Below are 24738 nucleotides of genomic sequence, written 5' to 3'. Positions count from 1 at the left end.
CATGGACTGTTTCCTGTCGATGTCTTACTTTTCAGTTTCAGAGGCTTCAGATCTCTGTCCTAAGATGCTTCATGGAACTATCTATACTACAGGGCAAACAATATTTTGTACCTTCTTTGAAGTAAATAATACTGTGCTACGTGCACATGTTTAAGGCTAGGGAGTGATGGTCAGGTCTGCAGAAAGGTTTTATTCTTCCCTGTATTGCAGGCTGGATGAAAATCATCTTGCTTTCTAGGAATGTTATCATGGGCACCACAGGCATTTGTCCATATCTAAGTGGCTAAAGGCATTGATGACACTTTTAAAAAATGAGTAGGGCTTCAGTCATGCCATTGTGACTGCTGGTTTGTCTTTTTGGACTCCCTGGACATCCCTAATTGATTATTAAAGGATCAAAGAAAACCAAGATATCTATATAACTACTTTTGAAATGAATAATTGTAACACATTTTTCTGTATATTTTAAAACAAAAATTGCAACAGAGTCAGTAGATACTAAAATCAAGTCATACTGCAATTGAACACATTGCAATCATTAGACTTCAACATTTGGATGTAACTGAAATTTTAATATAACAAAAAGTCAGTCACCTTATTTATCAAATATCTAACATATAAATCATAGCAAAGCAATGTCTAGCACACATTTACTCTTAAAGTGGCCTTTATTCCCCTTAGACTTGCATTCCCTTGGTTGTCTCCATGCTCCATGCACTCAGGGTAAAGAAGTGGGGAAAGCCAGGACCAACCTAAATTTAATTCAGTGTTTATGACTTTAACATTATTATTTTTCTGACACAGAAAAAACAATCTTCAAGGATTTGAAGGCTCTAGAGGTTATGTACCCTTTTATTAAAGAATTCTGTCCTGGAGAGAAATATTTTATTTAAAGGGAAATTACTCTACTAAAAGCATCCATCAAATTTAATGTGTTGTCACATACAACCCTGCTGAGTTCCAGGCTAATAAATTATTATATATCATAAATGAGTTTTAGTCACCTTGTAGCAGCATTATGTTAGATGTATTTTTTCAAGCTGATGCCAGCCTGATTTGATAATCTAGTTGTAAATAATAGATCTATACAGTACGCCATATTTGAAAGCAGGAAGATGCTTCAGTGCACATATGGGGTACATACGCAGCACCAGACGCCAACTTCTTAAAGCAGCCAATCTCAGAATTCTTTGGCAACATTAGGACCTCAGGGAAGGCACCAGAGTTATAGACAGAGCTAGGTTCACACTAATGGATACTTAAGGATAGTGACAGCATGAAGCTTCTGTAAAAGAGGAATACTGCCACTGCAGCTGGTCCTCTTAAACATATTTCATATATGCAATACCCAGATGAAAAGAAAAACTATAACTGAACCAGGTCACTTATTCCTGCCCAAGTTAAATAACACAAGACCCAATGAATTCAAATGTATTTGGTATCTTTCAGTGCTTTCTTTCCAGTGTCTCTCTCTCACACACATACATAAACAGAGCAGAACTCCAAATATAGTTCTTGTTATTAATTGGGGATAATGTAAATAGTAAGTCAACCATCTTTCAACAAATGCTTGCATTTTCTGCATCAGTCTAGTTGATGTTGCAATGTTTTAATTGTCTCTCTTGGGCTTCTTATTCTTTGTCAGCATGTGCTGCATTTAGATTCAAAGAGCAATAAAATACAAAGAAAACACAGTTGTTCGTTGACATGTTGACATTGGACAACCCCCCCCCCCCGCAAATAAATCTGTAAGGCAGAAGTCTGGGATTTTGACATACTTTGTAAAAAAAACAGAGAACAGTATGAAATATACATATTGAATAAAACAATATATAAAGATATTACTGAAACTAAGCCTAATGACACAGGTGGGACAACTAGGCTACTGCTAAGCTTGTAAGCCGCCCCGAGTCTTCGGAGAAGGGCGGGATATAAATGGAATTAAAATAAAATAAAATAAATAAATAAACCTGAAGCCCACAGCCTCAATTCTGCTGCTCCCAAGTATCTGTGGACACTTTCTTATATTTCAAATTTTGCTTCCAGCACTTAGCCATCTCAAGTAACAGTGATGAAGACCTAGTAGCAGACAAGTGATGGCTCAGAAGTGATACCAAAAGTACTTGTTGTTTTTCTTCTGTCCTGCAACGTTACCCCTTGACAAGCAGCTGAAATAGTTGGCTTAGCAGGCATGGCATAGCGAAGCTTTTTCCAAAATTTAGACTTTAAAGGCAGTGATTTTTCTTTTTTCCATTTCACCACTTGGCTGGGAGAAAGAAGTTCCAAAGACTTGGGCAAGAAATCAGAATAGTTTTTTGGCATGTATTCTATTAATATGACTTTGATCTTTCTTTCAACTAAGGCTTTATGCAGTCCAACCTCTAGCTCAAACATGACTTGGTCAGAGACATAGTTTCGGCTCAGAATAATAATTAATCTTCGACTTCTATCAATGGAAGATTGGATGTCATCAATAATAGCTGTAAGTAAAAGAGCTTATGGTTACAGTTAGCTGAAGAAAGAAGGAAAAGTTGCATATTCATAATATATACTTTGAAATAACCATGTGTGACCTCCAAGAGATAATGTGATTCTCAGCTTGTCTGCCATTAAGAAATTTGAAAAATAATAAATCTACTTATTTTTTCATCAATGTTTCAGCACTTTTCTCCAAAATCACAGCAAACACAGATACAGATACATAAACACACAGACACAAACATACATACTATACCTGTACAAACACATACATGAATGCATACAAACATACATACTGCCCATACACAAACAGTATATAATACTGCATAAGAAAGAGAAGCAAGGTGTTTCAAATCTCAATGGTGCTATTTCTAGGAAAGTAAGTGGATGGTATATTTTAAATTTAAGCAAAAGAAAAAGATATTTTATCAATGTATTCAATGATCATTTATCCCATCTACCTACCTCCTCCAGGAGAAATATCTCGTTCAAAAATGCATAGCTTATATCCAAAATGATCTTCTAATGTTTTAGCTAGTATCTCCAGAGCAAATTTTCTCTCTTCACCACATATTGGTGTACTGTCTTTCAGGTAAGACACAAAAGCATCATACAATTTTCCATCTATAAATAAATAATACAGAGTCAATGTACTTCTCTGACATAATTACTTATAGGAATTACATTCAGGCAAGGTCTCCTATTCCCTTGTACAATTGGCTAAATAGCATTTATTTATTCTGTATTTATTTTATTTATCAAACAATCAAATAAAGATTGTTTACTTCATATTAAATGGTGAGCTAAAGGAAGGCAGAAACAAAGTGAACAGAATCAATAATTTCCAATTTTGGAGGCTTTTAAAACAATTATGTATCTGTGTTACTTCCAAAAAACAACTCTATATCCTTAATTTCTATCTTCTTTCAGAATAGAGAAAGACTGTAATAATGAAAAGTGAAGAAGTTACAATTTCTTCTTTCTTCCCCTTTGATATTTATGGATTTAAATCAAGACTATTTTTATTAAGTCAAACCAATTGTTTTACCTCCCAATGTTTCATCTTTTCCTGTTATATCTCTGAACAATAAAATAAGTTCAATCTTGAATATTACACAGAGAATCACCATCATTACACCAATAAAGGAAAACATTATGGCCATTATCATTCCAGTAGTAAAAGCATGAACTGGTAAATCTGGATTACATTCTAGGAAGAAAAAAAGAAGATAAAAATTATTGCTTAGGAAGGTAAGCTTCTCTAATAATCACAAGAAGAAGTTAAAATATTTTCTAGCCAAATGCCTGTAATAGTATGCTTTGAAACAGAAATATAAGTAATAATATTGTGTACTTTTATCTTAAAATAGAAAAACAGAAAAATATTCTTACAGCCTAAAATAGAAAAATATTCTTACAGTCTATATAGACTTTATCAAAAGTCATTTTGATAAAGTAGATGAATATAAAATATTTTGAACTATGTAGTGCTTATATCCAAAGTTGCCCTGAGAATGCCATTAGTTTTCTAAAATGAAATACTTAAAAATATAATCTATTAACCAAAGATGCTGGTCTTTTTAGTGCCAAGGAAAATCATATTATTTTGTACAATAATATGGATGTCTTTCCCATTTTTTAAGAAATCTGAATGCTCAACTTATTAAAATAATTCATAAATGACAATTCCAAAATATTATGGCCATTTTAAAAAATATATGTTTTTATTTCATTAGAAGATGGGTCTGAGTGTATGAGACTATTATCTAGAGATACCATAAATGTTTGATATTAATGGGCATTAAGTTGCTATCTCTGAAACAATTACAGCTACAAAAACTCAAATTTAGATTAAAATAGAATTCAACCAGTAATTAGCCTTGCATAATTTTCAAGTTCTATTATCAGCTACATCCAAAATTATCTGCCCACTTTCTAAGAATTATTTTTAGTCTTTATAGTTTATTTTTCCCCATATCAATTTAAACTTAGTACCACTTCTGGGTCATACTGTATGTAGACGCCTGTATTTACATAAATAAATTTTTATACTAGATTAAATTGTACAATACCTTTTTGCAATATAAATGTTTGCTTTTCAGAACCATTTTCAGAAAAGATGCATTTGTATGAACAATTGATGTTCTCTTCTTTCACACGTTTAAACCAAAGTTGTCTCATAACATATTTTTTCCCATTTTCATTACTGTTAAGAAAGGGGAAATTATACAATAACAATCCTATTAGAATTTACTCTGGAGAAAACCTCAAAGAATTCAAGGAATTTTACTTTTAAATAAACTGAAGAAGAGAGCTTATTGAATGCAATTAATTGATTTGGTCTTCAGTCATAAAAGGCAGTATGTTTCCTGCTCTCTTTTTCAGGCATTTGATATATCTGGAAGGATTTTGGAAGTTCCCAATTATGTGAAGGACAGTTTTTCTGTTGACCAGTTTGTTAATCTTGGAAATATATACTGTATACCTTAAATCAGGGCTTAAACTGTTTTCTTTATACAGTACCTTTCTCTTTGAAAGCTGTACTACTGACAATTTAAAGTTCCATATCTGTTTACTACTTCCATAGCATGCACTCCAGATATTGCAATTCCAATATATTTGCAAAGTATTTGAAGAAAGTTGTCAGGGAATTGAAGAATAGAAAGATTAGTTTAAATAACTATATTATTCCCATCTATTAAAAATGGCTGGTTTATATTTTATGAATGAATATAATGGAAACAATTTCATCTGTCCATAAAGCCACATTCCTATGTTATGGAATTTTCATTTGGCAAAAATGAAGAAAGAGTTGTAATTTCCTCTCCAAAGAATAGGACTATTAATTATTTTTATAGTGCAAAATATGCCATTTGATTATACTGGATCTGAGTCATCGTAGATCACATTGCAAGAATTACCAAAGAAAATTAAAATACAAGTAGTCCTCAACTTACCACAGTTCATGTAGTGACCATTAGAAGTAATAATGGCACTGAAAAAGTCAGTGTCATGTGATCACCTTTTGCAAACCTCTGACAAGCAAAGTCAATGGGGAAGCCAGATTCACTTAATTATTGTGTTACTAACTTAACAACTGTAGTGATTCACTTAACAATTCTTGCAAGAAAGATCACAAAATGGGGCAACACTCACTTGACAAATGTCTCACCAACAAAAATTTTGGGCTCAATTGTGATCCTAAGTCAAGGAACTGCCTGCATGTCTAATTATCAAACAAGTGTAACAACATATTGTAAGTACATAATGTTTGGTTATGAATAGTACTTACTATTTGTGTTCCTCCTTTTGACACGGGGAATTATTATTCTGACATATTTCTATAATATCATCATGCACAATCCAATAAAGGTCATACTGGACTTCAACAAATTTTGAATAACCTAAAAACGCTGTGCAATTGAGGATTTCCTCTTTACCTAACAGAAATATTTATTTAAAATTAATAATTTTAATGAAAGAAATATTCTCCCTTTTAATCCTCTTCAGAATTAAATTTGAAATCATTAACAGCCTTGCTTTGATGCATATTTCCTACCTGCTAGAATTCCTGACTTGGTTATATATTTTAATATAATTTAACAACTACAAATAACAACAAATAAGAAATTGGAAATTTAAAAAAATATTCACCTCACCAGAACTTCAAACTGAAAATTTTATAATTCTATTTCTATAATCATTAGTTATGAATCTATGTACCATAGGACTTGCCAACAATGTTTTGATACCACTGTTTCTTCTATTTGACTCTTTTATTCTAAAAGAGGGAAGGTACTGAAGGGTATTAAGGTACATTAAGTTTTATAAAATTTCAGAAAAATATTTTCTCATAGTACAACTACAATACTGTAGAGTAGCTATAAATTGTTGTATACCACTATCCTGCACATTACACCTTAAACATGAATATGGTTAAAAAAATAGTTTACATGCTATGGTCAACAGAACTATAAAACTGTTAGAAAGCTAAAGCTCCTGGATGACCTGAAATCTCAGAAACCAGTTGTTTTAAAAATTGGCAGTGGATACAGGCATGTTCTTTGACAAGAAAAATAACTAATTCTTTAAATTAAAATATCATTAATTATTTCTCTTTACAATTCTTTCAAAGGCATTCCAACCAGTTGTTTCTAAATGCTCTCTTCTTACTCTACTCTTCTAGAAGGAGTGTGGAGTCTGAGGAATAGATGCTGGATTTAAATATAAACCGAGAAATACCATTACTTGGTTTGTATTTAGTAATATAATATAGTAATATCATTCTAGCCCAGAGGTCCCCAACATTTTGGGCACCAGGGACCGGTTACGTGGAGAGAGATTTTTCTGTGGACTGGAGGGGATGTGTTTTTGTGTGCTGCCTGCATCCCACGGACAAGGCTTTGTTTGTTTGTGTAAACCGGTTGCTGGCATGCCATGGCCCGGTACTGGTCCATGGACCAGGGGTTGGGGACTCCTGTTCTAGCCCAAGAACAGAAAAATCTATGATATTTTAAAGGCAATATATACAGCCAGCTTTTGAAAAGGCCCACTTGTTGATAATATAGTCAAATATCATCACAGATTAATAATAAAGAGAAGTACCTATTTCAGTTTTGAAAACATTATAAGCGGATCCAATTAGCTTTGGGACATTTTCTTCAGTACCTTAAGAGGAGAAAAGAATATTAAACATTCTCTGATGTGCTCAGTGAAAAATATTATTTTGTGTAATTACCTCCAATATTAAGATAATGAAACACATCAAATATTTTAAGATCCCTAGCCATTCATTTGCTAACATGGGATGTCTCAATTCTTTACTTCAAGCTTCTTACCAATAATTACAAAATTCTTATATTGGCCCTTGAAGACAGTTTTTAAATTAATTGGACTTAAGATATACCACAACACTATTTTAATATCCTCACATCTACTCCATACAAAAGGAAAGAAGACACAGGGAAGTGCTCCCCTCTATATTTTTAATTATGTGATAGCACAGAGGTCTCCAAGCAAATTTAAGACTTGTAGACTTCAACTCCCAGAATTCCTCAGCCAGCCATGTTGGCTACGGAATTCTAGGAGTTAAAGTCCACAAGTCTCAAAATTGCCAAGTTTGGAGACCCTTGTGATAACACATTACAATTACCATATAGATTACCAGCTAAGCTGCCAAACCATCATTCTCCTTTTGCCTTGAAAACAATGATTGTCAGCTTGAGGGAAGCTGAGGCAAATACTCCAGTCAATATAAAGACAGTTTTCCACAAACCATGCTAAAGATGAGTATTCAAATGGGAGATCCCTTTTCTGAGATTTAATAAGTGAGGCAGAAATAAATAAATCAATTGGCCACCAGAAAGCGATGATGTAATGATTTCATATTGATTCTGCCAAAGGCAACAGCCTTCTGTGAAAATGTTCTTCTGTCATTAGGAAGTATTCTCAGAATTACATAGCTGAATTTTCCTTTCTAAGGAGAGGAGTATCCAGTACAGTAGAATGATTTTCAGTATGATGGTCTTCTAATACCATATGCAAAATAGAAGTATGGTACATTGCATATAATGTAAGAACCATGTTAGTGGCATGCATACATAGGATCAAGCAAGCTGCTATCAGGGAGTCCTCAACTTATGAATGTTTGCTTAGCAACCATTCAAGCTTATGACAGACCCCCCAAAAAACTTTGACCCAGTTCTAATGTTCTGACAATGGCCACCTATGTCACATGACTACATTTCAGCCATTTGGAAACAATAATTTAGGACAATTTGCAGTGTCCCATGGTCACATGACCATGATTTATGATGGTTCTTTTTTTCCAAAAACCAATATTTACTTCCATTTTTCAGTAGAAATGCCCTAAACATTGGGTTCACTTAACCACGGTGTTCATTTTACAACTACCACATATGCTTAATGAAACTGCAAAAAAGGTTGTAACATTGGGACCAATCACATGGTGACCCATTTTATGACATTCACTTGACCGTAATGAGCAGACTCCATTATAGTCATAAGTCAAGGACTATCTGTATCAAGCAATAAGACTTACTTCATCCAGTTATACAGCCAACAAGCATGAAGGACTTGAAGTAGAGATAATTTCTGATAGAGAGCTGCTGGCATGAGATAAAAATGAAGGGTTGTACAGAGGACTTGTTAGAAGACCCTATGTGTGTGCACAGTCATCTATCGGGCTTCTGTTTTCTCCAGCACAGCTTTCATTACTAGTCAATACATGTATAAACATGGACAGCTTAAACAACTGTAATCCATAAACATAAGAGGATTGAAAGTCTTTCTCTATGTTGTGTTTTCCTGAGTTCTCCATTACTTCATAATATACTAAAATTCAAACATGCTACATTAGAGCAAGAACACCACTGATTGTGGTACCAAGCCATTTAACAATTTTACACAGCCTCACCTTTAACATTTAAATTGGTGGTACTTGTGCTGTTATATTTCTTTCCTGCATGAAGAATTGTTTTTACACATGTATATTTTCCACCATCCTTTTCTGTTAATTGATCAATGTGCCATTCTTCTTCACCTCTCTTATTAATATTCTCTATGCAGTCCTATTTCAATGAAGATGTTTACAAAACAGCTTATTATAAGCATAAAATACAGAGATTTTTAAAAGGGGACATATTGTAAGATAAAGCTGCCAATCCTATTGGAAAAAAATGTATCAACTGCTTTTTTTCTGATCACTTGGATAAACATGATTGCATCAGCTTTCATTTGTTATATTCGTTATATTCAAAAAATTATTCTGTCTACAGCTCTTGATCTGGGAATAAACCCCAAGGAGACAAATATGCATATATTTAGATGTTTAAATTAAATCCTCGGACTTAGTTGCTTAAAATAAATTATTTGTGTTAAATCCACTCCAGGAAAAAGCAAGAACCTTTGGAAAGAAAGAGTGCAATGCAGAAACAACCTGCTTATGTCAATATTCACTCTTTTTCAATGAAATATGTAGTTATTACTAGAATGTATTACCAACAGAAGTTTATATTATAAACCAGTATTCATGAAGTTAACAAATTAAACCATCTGTAAAATATTAATAAAATACTCCCCTTATACAAATTTCTGTTCAAGACATGTAAAGAAGGATTTATTAAAAAGAAATTAATTTTCAACAACAGATAAGTTGATTAGAAGTTGCTATCCAGATGTAGAAGACACTGGCAGTGAAGCTTTAAACTCTAATTAGCTTCAGACTAGGATCCTTGATGTATTTATTTCCACCATGCATGGAAACAAGGACACGAACTTTAGCTACATTGAGAGATTTTTGAATAAGTGTGTAACTCCTTGAATGAATAGTGGTTGACAAAAGTCCTCGCTTTGTACAGCAATTCTACAAGCACAGTGGAAATGTTTACATCTGGGAAGCTTCACCAGAATGAAAGGTTCATAAACCGCTATCCAAAAAATGCAACATTTAGTGTCTGGAAGATTCTTCATATCTATCTCTATAGGTGATGGACTCTGTTGAACACCATTATGCTGTACTCATACTGGGTTTTCATTGAAGCCACCAGGATCACTAAACAAAGAGGAAGACAATGTTCTCTGCAACTCAGATGATCATTTGTATTTTTTATTGTTACAGTGGATGAATGCAGTGGATGACAATTTCCATTGTGGTATATTATCTCCCTCTTCCTGACTCAATCTATAAACAAGAAATAGTTTTAAAAGTACCTTATACCACGTTATGTTAATAACATTTGTACTATCATTTGTATCACTGCATGTGAAAGAATAGCCTGTCTCAATTATTCCATCTCTTCCAGTAAGCAAATGCTCTTCAGTGAAACAATTGCTTTTATTTCTCTTGATGACATTTAATGACCATTCTTTGCAGGTTATCTTCCAGGTTCCATTTCTGCATGGGAACAAGAAATGTGACATTTAAAGCAGAATAGTTGTTTCAAGGAGGAGATATATATCCAACTTCTTCATATCATAAAAATAAACTTACAAAATCTATGTGAAGAAATTAAGGGTATAGATCTCAAAAGTTAAAGAATATGTCCTTATTTTTGTTATGTGGCCACACTTTTAAGTGCTTAAAACTTGGATAAACCCAGCTATTTCAAAGGCTGAACTAGACTGCCAATCACAGCTACTACCATGATTGGCAGTTACCACCAGGATCAATTCAGTGTCACTCAGAAGTCTGAAAAGTCAGACCAAATTAGCATCCATGTTAATACAAGTATAACTTCTTTTTTACGTCCTTCTCTTGTAATAATTTATAATCACAGTTTAGCTAGACAAATATATACATAAAGATGTATACTTATTCATTTTAAAATTGGGTTATGGATAATTCTTGCTTAATGACCATTGTTCAGTGACCATTCAAAGTTTTGATGATGCTGAATGAGTGGGAGTTATGACTGGTCATCATATTTGTAGCCATCACACATCCCTACATATGATCACAGTTCAGGAACTTGGTGACCAGCTCAGAATTATGAGGTCACTATATCCCACAGACACATGATCACCTTTACTGTGGACTCCAACAAGCAAAGTCAGTGGGGAAGCCAGCAGGAGATTGCAAATGGCAACAATGTGACATTGCACTTAACAATTCTGCAGGATTTGTTTAACAATGGCAACCAGAAGTTCTAGAATTGCCATTTTAAGTCAGCACAGTCAACATGACATCATGCTTTATGACTGTGTTTTTGTTCCAAATTGCCGCTGTTAAATGAGCATCTTTATCTTTTTCTAAAGAAAACAGTATTTACTTCTAATTAAATATGTTTAGTATCACAGCATAATATTCTTGAATACATGATTAAAACAGAAGAATGACATTTTTGGTGGATGTAAACCACATAGTGTTTGAAATGGGAGGAATAAGAGTATCATATGTTAGACTACTATACAAAGCAGTTATAGATTTATTTTATCTGTTTTTTCCTCCATTTATTATTGGTATGCACACGTTGTTGTTTCATTCTTTTTAGAGGTCTATATAAATGATAGTAATAAAAGTACAATGAACGGTGCTACATTTTATAAATATAAAAGACTATTATTTTCTCTGTTATCATTAAAAGAAAGAAAGGAAAGTATTTTTTTCTATTTGGGGGCATACTCTGTTTCAAAACTGGAAAGAAACTATGTATTTAGTTTTGATTAGAGGCTTTAGAAAGATATATAATGCCTGATTCCTTAAAATGGGGGTGGGAAGAGAATGTTTAGAGGACTTACTTTTTCTTGATTGTCAAAAGTTTGGGTTTGGTTTATCAGGAAAATAGAAGCAACTTAAGAAATTAGATGACTAGAGAAAATAATGTCTCCATTATAAAACAATTAATACACGTAAGAATATTTGGAAATTCCACTTTAAAACAGGGAAAGGTTGAATTCATCATTTTCTAAAATGCAATTGCTGAAATATTTATGTAGATCATAGCAGTGAAGTGCTTAAGTACCATTTAAGTGACAGACTTACTCATACTTTTTGTAACATTCTTCCTGTTGTGGACATGCTGAGAAAAATTTAATTTGCAATACCTTTCCTGTTATACACACACATTGAGGCTGAAAATTGTGCCATCACCTTTGGAGCTAAGAAAATGGAACAAACAAACCACAATTTCTGAACCAACAGGGTTATTATATATCTGTGCTCTGCCACAGAATTTACTGATATCATATTCAAAGCTTGTTAATGTTTTAAAGTTTTAAAGACTAGTTGCACCAAGAAGATCATGATATCTAGAAAACTTTGGCTATCTTTCTTTTTCAGCAAATTCTAAAAGATTTTGGAAGCTCTATGCTATTGTTTGGGTATAGGCAAGTGACTTAGAAAGAATGAATAAACTGAAATTTCACATAAAAACTCCTGTCAATCAAGTCAATCCTGGATAAAGTCATGTGAAAAGCTTAGATGAAGGGGCTTGTGTAATTAATGTTTCTCTTGGAAGGTTAGGAAGCACTAGTAGACTCCCAAAATACTTACCCCCAGGTTTCTCTGGAAATAAGTTGTCTATATCTTGGAGAAGGAAGATAAGACTTTAGGGATTTAATATTCAATGACTTCCACTGTAGACTATCATTAAACACTCCAAGTGGGACTCTTTTGAAAATGCAAATATTTGACCACTCATTATCACTTCCCCAATTCAGATTTGGACACCATCTAAGGGACCTCTTGGACTTTCAGCTCCTGCTCCAATATACATCCACAGATCAGGACATCCAGATATAATTCAAAGTCCTGGTTATCACATTTAAAGTCATTTATGGCATAGGGCTGGCTATCTGAGGTATTGCTTGTCTCCAGTCATCCCTGCCATCTGTTTTGATCCAGCAGGGTGGGCATATTCCAAATCCCTTCAGTTAAAGAATTTCATCTGGCAGGACACAGGAGAAGCAACTACTCTGCTGCAATTCCTGACTTCTGGAATTAGCTTCCTCCCATAGATTTTTGTGGTTCCCAAACTTATGTCACTTAGAAAACTGCTAGAGATATGATTATTCTCCCAGGCCTTGGTGACAGTTGATTTTAGAACCACTGTTTTCTTTTGTTTTGATTTTCTGGTCTTATTTGTTTTGCTTTTCAATTTTACTTTCCATACACTGGTTTTTTTAGTTGTAAATTGCCCAAGAGTCATTTAAGAATAGGGCAATCTAAAAATTCCCCTTCATGGATTACTGCCTTGTTGTGGCAAAGGGGCTTGCGTAATTCAATGAAGCTATGAGCTATGCCATGCAGGGCCACCCAAGACGGACAGGTCATAGCAGAGAGTTCTGACAAAACATGATCCACTGGAGAAGGAAATGGCAACCCACTCCAGTATCTTTGCCATGAAAACCCCATGGACAGTACCAAAAGGAAAAAAGATATGATGCTGGAAGATGAGCCCCTCAGTCAGAAGGTGTCCAATATGTTACTGGGGAAGAGCAGAGGGCTAGTACTAGTAGCGCCAGAAAGAATGAAGTGACTGGGCCAAAGCCAAAAGGACGCTCAGCTGTGGATGTGTCTGGTGGTGAAAGGAAAGTCCGATGCTATAAAGATTTTTTCTCCATAGGAACCTGGAATGTAAGATCCATGAATCAAAGAAAGCTGGACGTGGTCAAACAAGAGATGACAAGATTGAACATTGACATCTTAGGAATCAGCAAACTAAAATGGACAGGAATTGGTGAATTTAATTCAGATGACCATCAAGTATACTACCTCAGGCAAGAATCCCTCAGAAGAAATGGAGTAGCCTTCATAGTCAATAAAAGAGTAGGAAAAGCAATACTGGAATACAATCCCCCAAATGACAGAATGATCTCAGTTTGAATCCAAGGCAAACCATTCAATATCACAGTAGTCCAAGTCTACGCCCCAACTACTGGTGTTGAAGAGGATGAAATTGACCAATTCTATGAAGCCCTACAGCACCTTATAGAACTAACACCAAAAAATGATGTCCTTATCATCATGGGGGATTGGAATGCTAAAGTAGGAAACCAAAAGATAATGGAATAACAGGCAAGTTTGGAGCACAAAATGAAGCAGGACACAGACTGATAGAATTTTCTCAAGAGAATATGACGGTCATAGCAAACACTCTTTTCCAACAACCCAAGAGACAACTCTACACATGGACATCACCAGATGGTCAACACAGAAATCAGATTGACTATGTGCTCTGCAGTCAAAGATGGAGAAGCTCTATACAGTCAGTAAAAACAAGACCAGGAGCTGACTATGGCTCAGACCATGAGCTTCTCATTGCAAAATATAGGCTTAAGCTGAAGAAAGTAGGGAAAAGCACTAGGCCAATCAGGTATGAACTAAATCATATCCCTGACGAATATACAGTAGAGGTGACAAATAGATTTAAGGAATTAGATTTGATAGACAGAGTGCCTGAAAAACTATGGACAGAAGTTCGTAACATTGTACAAGAAGTAGCAACAAAAAACCATCCCAAAGAAAAAAAATGCAAGAAAGCAAAATGGCTGTCTGAGGAAGCTTTGCAAATAGCTGAGGACAGGAGGGAAGTGAAAGGCAAGGGAGAAAAAGAAAGATACACCCAATTGAATGCAGAATTCCAGAGAACAGCTAGAAGAGATAAGAATGCCTTCTTAAATGAACAGTGCAAAGAAATAGAAGAAAACAATAGAATAGGCAGGAGTGCAGATCTCTTCAGGAAAATTGGAGAGATGAAGGGAACGTTTCATGCAGAAATGGACATGAAAAAGGACCAAAATGGCAGGGACCTAACAGAGGCAGAAGAGATTAAGAAGAGGTGGCAAAATTACACAGAACTATACAAGAACGAGCTTAACGTCCCAAATAACCACGATGAGGTGGTCACTAACCTCGAGCCAGACATCCTAGAATGTGAAGTGAAGTGGGCCTTAGAAAAGCTGAGCAACAACAAAGCTAGTGGAGGTGACAGTATTCCAGCTGTGCTATTCAAAATCTTAAAAGACGATGCAGTTTGTGTTACACTCAATTTGCCAGCAAATTTGGAAAACTCAACAGTGGCCACAGGATTGGAAAAGATCAGTTTACATTCCAATTCCAAAGAAAGGCAGTGCCAAAGAATGTTCAAACTATCGCACCATTGCACTCATTTCACATGCTAGTAAAGTTATGTTTAAAATCCTACAAGATAAACTCCAGCAGTATATGGATCGAGAACTACCAGAAGTACAGGCAGGATTTCGAAGAGGCAGAGGAAGTAGAGATCAAATTGCCAACATAGGCTGCATCATGGAGAAAGCTAGGGAGTTCCAGAAAAACATCTACTTCTGCTTCATTGACTATGCTAAAGCTTTTGATTGTGTGGATCACAACAAACTGTGGCAAGTTCTTAATACCAGACCATTTTATTTGTCTCTTGAGAAGCCTATATGTGGGCCAAGAAGCAACAGTGAGAACTGGACATGAAACCACTGACGTTCAAAATTGGGAAAGGAGTCCGGCAAGCCTGTATACTCTCACTCTGCCTATTTAACTTATATGCAGAGCACATCATGAGAAAGGCAGGGCTAGATGAATCAAAAGATGGAATTAAGATTGCTGGGAGAAATATCAACAACCTAAGACATGCAGATGATACCACTCTAATGGCAGAAAGTAAAGAGGAACTAAAGAGCCTCTTGTTGAGAGTGAAGGAGAGTGCAAACGTTGGGTTGAAACTGAACATTAAAAAAACCAAGATCATGGCATCTGGCCCTCTCAATTCCTGGCAAATAGATGGGGAAGAAATGGAGGTAGTGACAGATCTTATTTTCCTGGGTTCCAAGATCACCACAGACGGGGACTGTAGCCAAGAAATTAAAAGACGCTTGCTCCTGGGGAGGAAAGCCATGGCAAACTAGACAGCACACTAAAAAGCAGAGACATCACCCTGCCAACAAAAGTGCGTATAGTCAAGGCTATGGTCTTCCCAGTTGCAATGTATGGCTGTGAAAGTTGGACCATAAGAAAGGCCGAGAGCCAAAGAATTGAAGCCTTTGAACTATGGTGCTGGAGAAGACTCCTGCGAGTCCCTGCTTGGACTGCAAGGCGATCAAACCGGTCAGTCCTAGAGGAGATCAACCCTGACTGCTCTTTAGAAGGCCAGATCCTGAAGCTAAAACTCAAATACTTTGGCCACCTAATGAGAAGGAAGAACTCACTGGAGAAGAGCCTAATGCTGGGAAAGGTTGAGGGCAAGAGAAGAAGGGGACGACAGAGAATGAGGTGGCTGGATGGAGTCACTGAAGCAGTAGGCGTGAGCCTAGATGGACTCCAGAAGATGGTAGAGGACAGGAAGACCTGGAGGAACGTTGTCCATGGGGTCACAATGGGTCAGACACGACTTCGCAACTAACAACAACAAATCTAAAAATTAAATTAAATTAATACTGTAAGCTGAGTGTTGGGACACAATGTAGCAGCTAAGATTCTAACAGGAATGTCTTTTGCAGATCATATTACACTGATCTTGAAAAGAAGATCATTGATACTGAGTTGGAAAGTGGACACAAATCAAAGAATTGCTTTTGACCTAAAACCTAAACACTTGGAGATACACTAGCGCAAGGATTGGTCCTCTTTTCTCATAATTTACAGTGCTTATTAAATGTCCTGTTATATGTCCACTCATTTAGTGACTTTGATGGGTTGGGTTTTGAAATACAGCCCTTTACAGTAATAGCAAACTAACTCTGAAAAATTACTCCAAAGGGACATGGACTTGCCGCTTACATGTAATATATGAACAGGATAATTTTGTAATAATGAAATTTTAATATGTGTAAACACTTTGTCATACTTTAACTTTAAATGCTACAAATGCTGAATGGATTTCTTGCTTTTACATCACTGTTGAGGAGTAAATGATGACTAAATTTACCTTGGGAACATGAAGAATTCTTACCATAGCAAAAGAGATGGTTTACTACAAATTATTAAACTGGGTAAATGAATATTATTTAAATGTAACATCTGGAACAAAATATATACTTTATAAAGGAATGCTTTACCATGAAGAATTTATATCTTTTATAGTGCATATAGCTAACATGTTATTTTTTTAAAAATGAATACATTATTTCAGAAGTTTACTTAGGATAAAATGCCTTTTTGATTCAGGAAGCTTCTACTGTTATCTAAAGAAGGATGTTTGATTTCCATATTTATTTTATAGAGTGGATTTTCTTTTTTCTGGTTCATGGATGGCAAGTTTTACTGTTGCAAACTTTTCCCCAGTAGTTATATTGGAATTGTTGCATAGGTGGGACAACATTAATGTTCAACTGTCTTGGAACATATGGGGTTCTCCTTCCATTTGTTTTATTTACTGGAGTTTGATCCTTCTGATAATGCTACATTAATATCAAACTCAAACTTGGCAACAACAAGACAACCTTTTTTTTGAGAATCTATGTAGCATGTGAAGCCTATACCTTAAATAGCCTTAAACTGTAATTGTTTTGTTGTTATTTGAGGAATTGGAACATAAATATTTGCCCTCACATGCAAAATAGAAATATATTCCACTAACAATCTTTTAATATGGGTCAACACTCGAAACTCCCTCCAGTAATAAGTGATTTACCATTTAATTTTCAGATTAATAAAATAAATTCTTAAACAGTTGTAGAAAAGATTAAATCAGTTATTCAAATGAACATGTTGCTCTGGTTGACATCTGACTTTGTGAAAAATCTCATTTCTACCTTTCTCATCAACCAGAGTTTAGTCACAAGCTGACTTCTTTACCACAATTCTGCTGCTACCCAGGTATTCAGCCATGTGACCATCAGAGGACACCTAGCTGCCATTTTAGAGACTTCTCCCCTTGCTTGGCTAACTGGTGCCCATTTTTCAGCTAACTGGCCAAGAATTTAGGGAGGTGACATCCAGGAAACTGAGAATGGACCATAAGGTTGGAGAACAGAGACAAATATGAATATAACTTCCTTTTTAAACACATAGTCATATCTATGTATATAGTGCACCTACTTGAGACAGCATTGATAGATTCCAGTATCATTCAGTAAAATTGGCCAAAATTGCAAATTAGACCCATTCAAATCAATTCTGCTGTCTCCATGAATTAGCATTTCTTCTCCTTTTTTTCCTTTATACCAATAGATAACTTGTCCTTCGTGCTGTGGTTTCTTAGGGCAGCAAAAAGAAAAATATTCTTCTTCTAGCACATTAATAGGTGAGTGCCTTTTGCAAAGATTTCCTTCAGAAAATGAAAACATATAGAAAATAGAAAGAATATTTGCTATTAGAAATATGGTAACTTGGGGTAGTATAGTGCATCTTTATAGCACAACTCGTTGATGGCAGCTTTTCTTTGGTTAAAAAAGTTGTTTGTACTGTATATATGCTAGAAAGAAAAGTATAAAGTGGCAACATTTCTCATTTTGACTTCCTGTCCTATTTCCATCACATCTTGTGATGTGATGCTAACAAAAGCTTAACATTTTAATAACATGTGTTACACAGAGAAATTGCTATCAGATACCTTCTGATTGTGCTTTCCATTCACAAATACAACAGTATTTCTCAACCTTCTCAGTCTTGGCCAACTTGAAGAGATGTGGACTTCAATTCCCAGAACTTCCCCAAGGTGCTAGGGAATTCTGGCAATTGAAGTCCACACCTCTTCAAGTTGCCAAGGTTAATAAACATGGTCTTCAACATTTAGAACTTTAGAACATTTAGAATTCCAGAATCACCAGCTAACAAAGCTGTTTGTTTGTTTTTATTGGGGTCAACTCTGGAAGCCTGGGGACATATTTTTGAACAGTTGGTGCCAAAAACCCAAGAAGCAACTGAGTGATCCAAGGCCTGTCCTAATTTTACACATGTTGCAGCTGCCATTTTGACTTTTTAAAATCTTTATCCTGCCCATCTTCCAAATCCCCTAGAAGGCCCAGGGCTTTTTTTTTTTCATAGAACGCTCAGAACGGAGTTCCGGCACCTTTTTTGGATGGAACCTTGTAAGGTAGGCAAGGTGGGTTATATGACATGTGTGAGTTCCAGCAACTTTTCTTTTACAAAAAAAGCACTGAGAAGGCCTATTATATTCATACTATTTATTGGCATCTTTCAAGGTACCTCATGAATATTTCATGATTCTGAAACAGAATACTAAACCTTAAAAGGATTTATGCATTTAAGCATTTGTGTCACAAAATCTTGCAGACCACTGGTACGGGAGGAAGGAGAAATAGATCTTATTGATAATGATGCCACAACAACAAGCGAACTTTGGTTCATGTTATATTCTTGCCTTAATATAATTAAGAAAAGAGGCTAATGATGAATTGCTGTATTTTAAAGTGTATAGTGTCACAATGGTACACATTTACATTCTCTAGCATACATACTTATGGAAAAATGCTATAAGACAGAGGTCCACAACCTTTTGGGCACCAGGGACTGGTTCCATGGAGAAAGTTTTTTCTGTGGACCGGAGAATGTGTGGTTTTGTATCCCATGTATAGGACTTTGCTTTTCTGTGTGGACCAGTTGCTGGCATGCTGCGGCCCGGCACTGGGCCATGGACCAGGGGTTGGGGACCCCTGCTATAAGATATTGTGATTCGAGTAGGGAAGAAATGTTGTTTGTCTTAAATGACTCAAATCTTTGATGATATGGCAGTGACATTTTTCATTAGTATTAGATCATTTCCATTCCTTGGAAATATTTAAATGCTTAACCTCCAATCACTTTTATTTATTATCCTGCTGTATGGTGCATTTTTACATGAAGTTCACAACAGATTATGATGAAACGAAAACATACAACTTCACAACTCCCAGCTTATCTTGCCTGATCAAACATGCCTTTCTCAAATGTTACCCATAACAACGTTCCGTGGTTTCGATGTTTATGTATCATCTGTGTATGATATCCAGCATTCAGTAGCATAAACAGTCTTAAAACAATCAACCCAAAATGGCATGTTTTAAGATAAACGAGAGAAAGCAAAAAGAGTTATACTTACCTGAGCTGATAAAGCTAAGAATCAGTGTTAGTAGAACTGTCAGATTTTCAGAACACATTTTAAAATTAGTTTATCTTTAGTTTCTCCTCTAGAGCAAAAACAACAACAGAGTTTTAAATTCTTTTTAAATGTAATTCTAATAGTATAATTCACTAGTCTTTGCTATGGAGTTTTGAATAAGACACACATGAAAATTAAGTCTGAATATAAGATTTGAACTAGGAATCCAACTTAAGAAAGTGAACATTTGCATAACAGATGTGGTGAGCCATTCTTCTAGTAAAGCTCATTCTTATAAACGTGGTTACCCACAGGCTAAAAAGTCAACATACAAAAAAGTCAAAATGGTGAATGATAATACAATCAAAGCTTCACCCATTTTTATGTGTGGCACATTAAAAACAGGCAAAGCTTTGATTGCATCATCAAGGCTACCATATTAACTTATTTTAACTGTATCATATGGATTTCCCTGCCTATAATAGATTTTATTTTTCATATTACACATAATTGGCTATTATTGTAGAATTATTGGGCAATCAAAAATACTTGATGTCTTTTCTAGACTAAAGATGTTATCTTCCAATGGAAATGCCAATGAGGTCTCTGGACATTATTTCCAACTAATTCTGGGTATTTTACTCTTGAATCAGCCAGATCAGCCACAGTTAACAGAGAATTTATCTTTATTCCATATATTTGAATACAATCCAGCTTCCATTCTGTTTCATTCATATATCTTATTTATGCCATTTTATATATATATACTGTCCAACTGGATAGAGAACATTCATGATCTATCACAATTCAATCACCAATGTTTCTGACATGAAATAATATTGCATCTTTTCAACACAGCACTTGAGGCCTCTGTAATCATCACAGAAACAAAAAATTATGAGATCGCTGTCTTGTAGTATTGCATAAAAGCTTGTATCCACTTAGTATATACAAAAGCCAATGTTATGTAGTAGTTTCACTCCTGGACTAGGATATAAGAAAACCAGGCTCAAGCCCACCTTTAGCCTCGGCTGTTCTCTGGATGACTTTGGGCACTCACTTTTCCTCAGCCAATCTCCTGACAGAATTGTCTCTTGGATGCCTAAAGAAAAAGCAAGACAATAAAGCCAATGAATAGAAGCCCTAAACTCCTAAAAGCACATGTAGTCCACGACTTATTAACACAATTGAGCCCAAAATTTCTGTTGCTAAGCAAGGCAATTGTTAAGTGACTTTTGCCTATTTTACAAACTTTCTTGCCACAGTTGTTAAGTGAATCACTGAAGTCAGTAGCATGGTGGTTAAGTGAATCTGGCTTCCCCATTGACTTTGCTAGTCAGAAGGTTGCACATGGGGATCATGTGACTCCAGGACACCCTGCAACCATCATAAATAGATGCATCTGAATTTTGATGACATAAGCATGACGGGTCATGTGAAAAACAGTTACAAATCACTTTTTCCAATACCGTTGTTACTTCAAACAGTCACTATATGAATGGTTGTAAGGCAAGGACTACTGTAACTGACCCCACTGCAGATTAATTTAACTTTGGAAACCCATACTACTATTCAACCAAATGCACTGGGGTGTAATTTAAGATTATTAGCTTATGTTTTCTGAGGTAGCACACAAAGTGGGGGGGAAAGTATCTGAGGAGTTAGAGGTGGTCTTTACAAAACACACAGTCATTCGGCAAACATTTGAACATACAATGATACTGAATAAGTGGTACTTATGATCACTGTTTGTACTTAACTAGCCACAACATCTTTGACATCACATGATTGCCATTTGAGACCCTCAGTGCCAGCCAAATCAAAGGAGAAGCTGGCAGGAGGTTGCAAATAGTGAAAGTGTGACATCTTGCTTAATGATAGTGTGGGATTTGCTTTAGGATGGCAACCAGAAATGCATGAACTGCTGTTGCTTAAGTGGTGGTGTCACATGACATCATCCTTTATGACTGTGGCTTAGTGATGGGAATGATGGTCTCAAATAGTATTGTTAAGTGAGGACTATCTGTGCAGTCACTGCTATTTGGAAAGATTCCAGAGTAGATCATAACAATCACAATCTGAAAGCATCTTAAAAACAATGTGATAACTACCAGAGGTCAGCATGAATTAGTCAACAAATATGAAATAATTTTTAATTGCTATTTTGGTGATATAAGTAAAGAATTACATATTCCTTATGGCAGAACTTAACAGGCTTGAAAATTGCATTCATGAAGCTTTTGTTAAAGGTTTCTCATCAAATCAGAGAGGAATGTCTCAAGATTTAAGCTTAAGTATTTGACTCATCTTTTTAAAAATTTATTTATTTATTTATTTATTTGATTTGATTTGTATACCGCCCTTCTCCCTAAGGACTCAGGGCGGTGAACAGTGACATAAATGTCAAAATGCAGAAATACAGAAAATTGAAAATAAATTAAGCCCTATTGCCCAAATGTAGAGGATAAATTAAAACCACATTTAAAATTAAACCCGTCAGACCAGACCGGATTGCTTAAATAGATGTGTTTTTAGATCGCGTCGGAAGGAGCGAAGGTCAGGAGCCATCCGGAGCTCAACCGGTAAATGGTTCCATAGGTCAGGCGCGCCCACAGAGAATGTAATGTAATGTAATGACTTGGCTGATGTAGAATACAGATCAATACAGAATACTTATCAAATTTGCAGATGATACATGTTGGATGAGATTACTGTATATGTCATAAGAGAAAAATAAAATTCAATATGACATTGTTAGAGAAATTTGCATAAAGTTACAATGATATATAACAAAATGTTATTCACAGATCCAAAAAGATATGGTATGGGGATGGATACCTGTCTTGGTAAAGGACTTGACAAAAAGTGTTTGCAATAATACCTTACTGCAAAAGAAAGCAGGTGAACACTGTGGTGTGTCTACAAATATTCCACAAACTTTCCAAATCATGAAACTAAAAGTTCTTTTTTATTCTTTTTTTGGTTAAAACTATATAAAGTATTTAACCTGCTCTGTGGCCTGAAGGTTTCATTCGGAACCTAATTGAGAAGAAGGTTCATTTATGTTTCATTTAGGAAAATGATTCTCCAATTGTAATGTATAGGTTCCAGCAAGTGACCCATCCAGCCTCCTCATGTTAACCACCAGTAACATAACCACTTCTTGTTGACTGCCACAGCCTTAACAGAAAAAGGATTTGGGTCTGAAAAGTTGTTTACCAAAGCACAAAAGTCAAAAATATAAGTACTATAGCAGGAGAGCAGTAAAACTCAGAAAAAAATGACAAAAGTGAACAGCTTTCAGTTGCCATTATTATGAGGCAAACAGGAAATATGTTTATGGGATTTCAGGGGGATGAAGACCCAAATACCCCTTAATAAAGATTTCTACTGAAGAAAATTTTGAGCAGCAAGTTTCTGCTTAGGAAATTATTACTCTACACCATAAGGTATACACAATTACTCAAATAATAAACGGATCAACATTTTTGTGCCAACATTTAGTTTCAAGATGCCTCCAAAAATAGAAGGGAGGAGAAAGCATACAAAAGCACAACTATAATCATCTAATACATCAAGAAGAATGAACCACAATGTTTTTTTAAAAAAAAGATAAACAGATAGGAAGTATTCGTTTAACTGTGTGGTCTCTGCATCTTTACTTACTGATCCCTGTCAGGGAAACACTGATTTAGAAAAGCCAAATTTTGGCTGAAACATCTACTACTACTACTACTACTACTACTACTACTACTACTACTACTACTAGGTAATAGAGAATTTTCAGGCTCTTTTTGCTGCCATCTAGTGGTCCTCTGAATTTTTGCAGCCCAAATCTAGGAAACCCAGAATGCTGAATTAACTAACCACGGCTCTTCCGATTTTCCAAACCCAGCCTGAGAATATTGGGAGTTGTACTCCCAGCATCTTTTGTGAAGGTTGCATTGTGGGAAAGATAGTTTTTACCTTAAGCCAGATGCAGGTGCAAAGACAGTGAGATGAGGCTGAGAGATGGGCTGCCAATTCAGATACTTTGGAAGCGAAGATTTTTCTCTGACATTTCCCAAGGCGAAGATTTTATGCTTCTGTCTTAGAGTTGGCAGCTGAGAGCGATCGCATCAGGGCCAGGCAAGGGAACAAAGGAGCATTATCGGTTTCTTCCAGGAAATGCTTTCGATCGACCGGTATTGTCTTGCTGATTGTAACTCAAGAGTGAGAGAAAGAGGAGTCTCACTGGAAGCCCCGCCTTCCACCTGTAAAAGTCCCCCTCCTGCCCTGCCCCACTGTTTAGACGAGAGACGTGAGCTGATTCAGATGTTCCGCGAGACGTGCGCCGAATCCGGGGAATTTGGGCTTTGGTTACTGCAGTCAAGTGGGGTAATTGGGGAATTGCTTTTCAAAGCAAGAAAGAGGTGCAAACATTAAAAAAAAAAAACCCGCCATCGTCTACACATCCTCACCCGGGCAAAAGATCTGTCGAAATCCTTGGGAGGTGCTTTTGATTTAGAGCGTATGAGAGCCGGTAGTAACGTTTCCGATGGGGGAAAAAGGAAGCGATGTGATGTAATCCACTTTTTAAATACGTGGGTGAATAACTTGCTCTCTTTCCCAAACATGTTGTCCCTGCCACATCATATTTTGACTGTTCTTATTGGTGGTGTACAGAACACATTCAGGCAAGAATTGAAGGATTCCTTAGTTTTTCCCTCACTTTCCCCCCCAAAAAAAACATTACTGAGCAGTAGGA

The 24738-nt window shown here is 35.7% G+C and overlaps 1 protein-coding gene across 1 annotated transcript; it reads right to left on the bottom strand.

The window, feature by feature from the left end:
- Nucleotides 1–374: 374 nt before the first annotated feature.
- Nucleotides 375–24138, bottom strand: LOC308667307 (interleukin-18 receptor 1-like). Its single transcript, XM_081326481.1, has 12 exons — nucleotides 23958–24138; nucleotides 21011–21093; nucleotides 19992–20079; nucleotides 17990–18218; nucleotides 10210–10393; nucleotides 8915–9068; nucleotides 7084–7146; nucleotides 5771–5918; nucleotides 4551–4684; nucleotides 3527–3688; nucleotides 2944–3102; nucleotides 375–2480 (listed from the first exon to the last, which is right to left on the bottom strand). Exons 3-12 carry the CDS (start codon nucleotides 20047–20049, stop codon nucleotides 2080–2082), a joined length of 1692 nt encoding a protein of 563 aa, XP_081182607.1. The 5' UTR covers nucleotides 20050–20079; nucleotides 21011–21093; nucleotides 23958–24138; the 3' UTR covers nucleotides 375–2079.
- Nucleotides 24139–24738: the final 600 nt, after the last annotated feature.

The sequence above is a fragment of the Vipera berus genome (genome assembly GCF_964194415.1).
Source record: "Vipera berus genome assembly, chromosome: 4".
Classification (NCBI taxonomy): Eukaryota; Metazoa; Chordata; class Lepidosauria; order Squamata; family Viperidae; genus Vipera; species Vipera berus.
The sequence above is the reverse complement of the archived record's forward strand: the minus strand, read 5'-3'. Positions and strand labels throughout refer to the sequence as shown.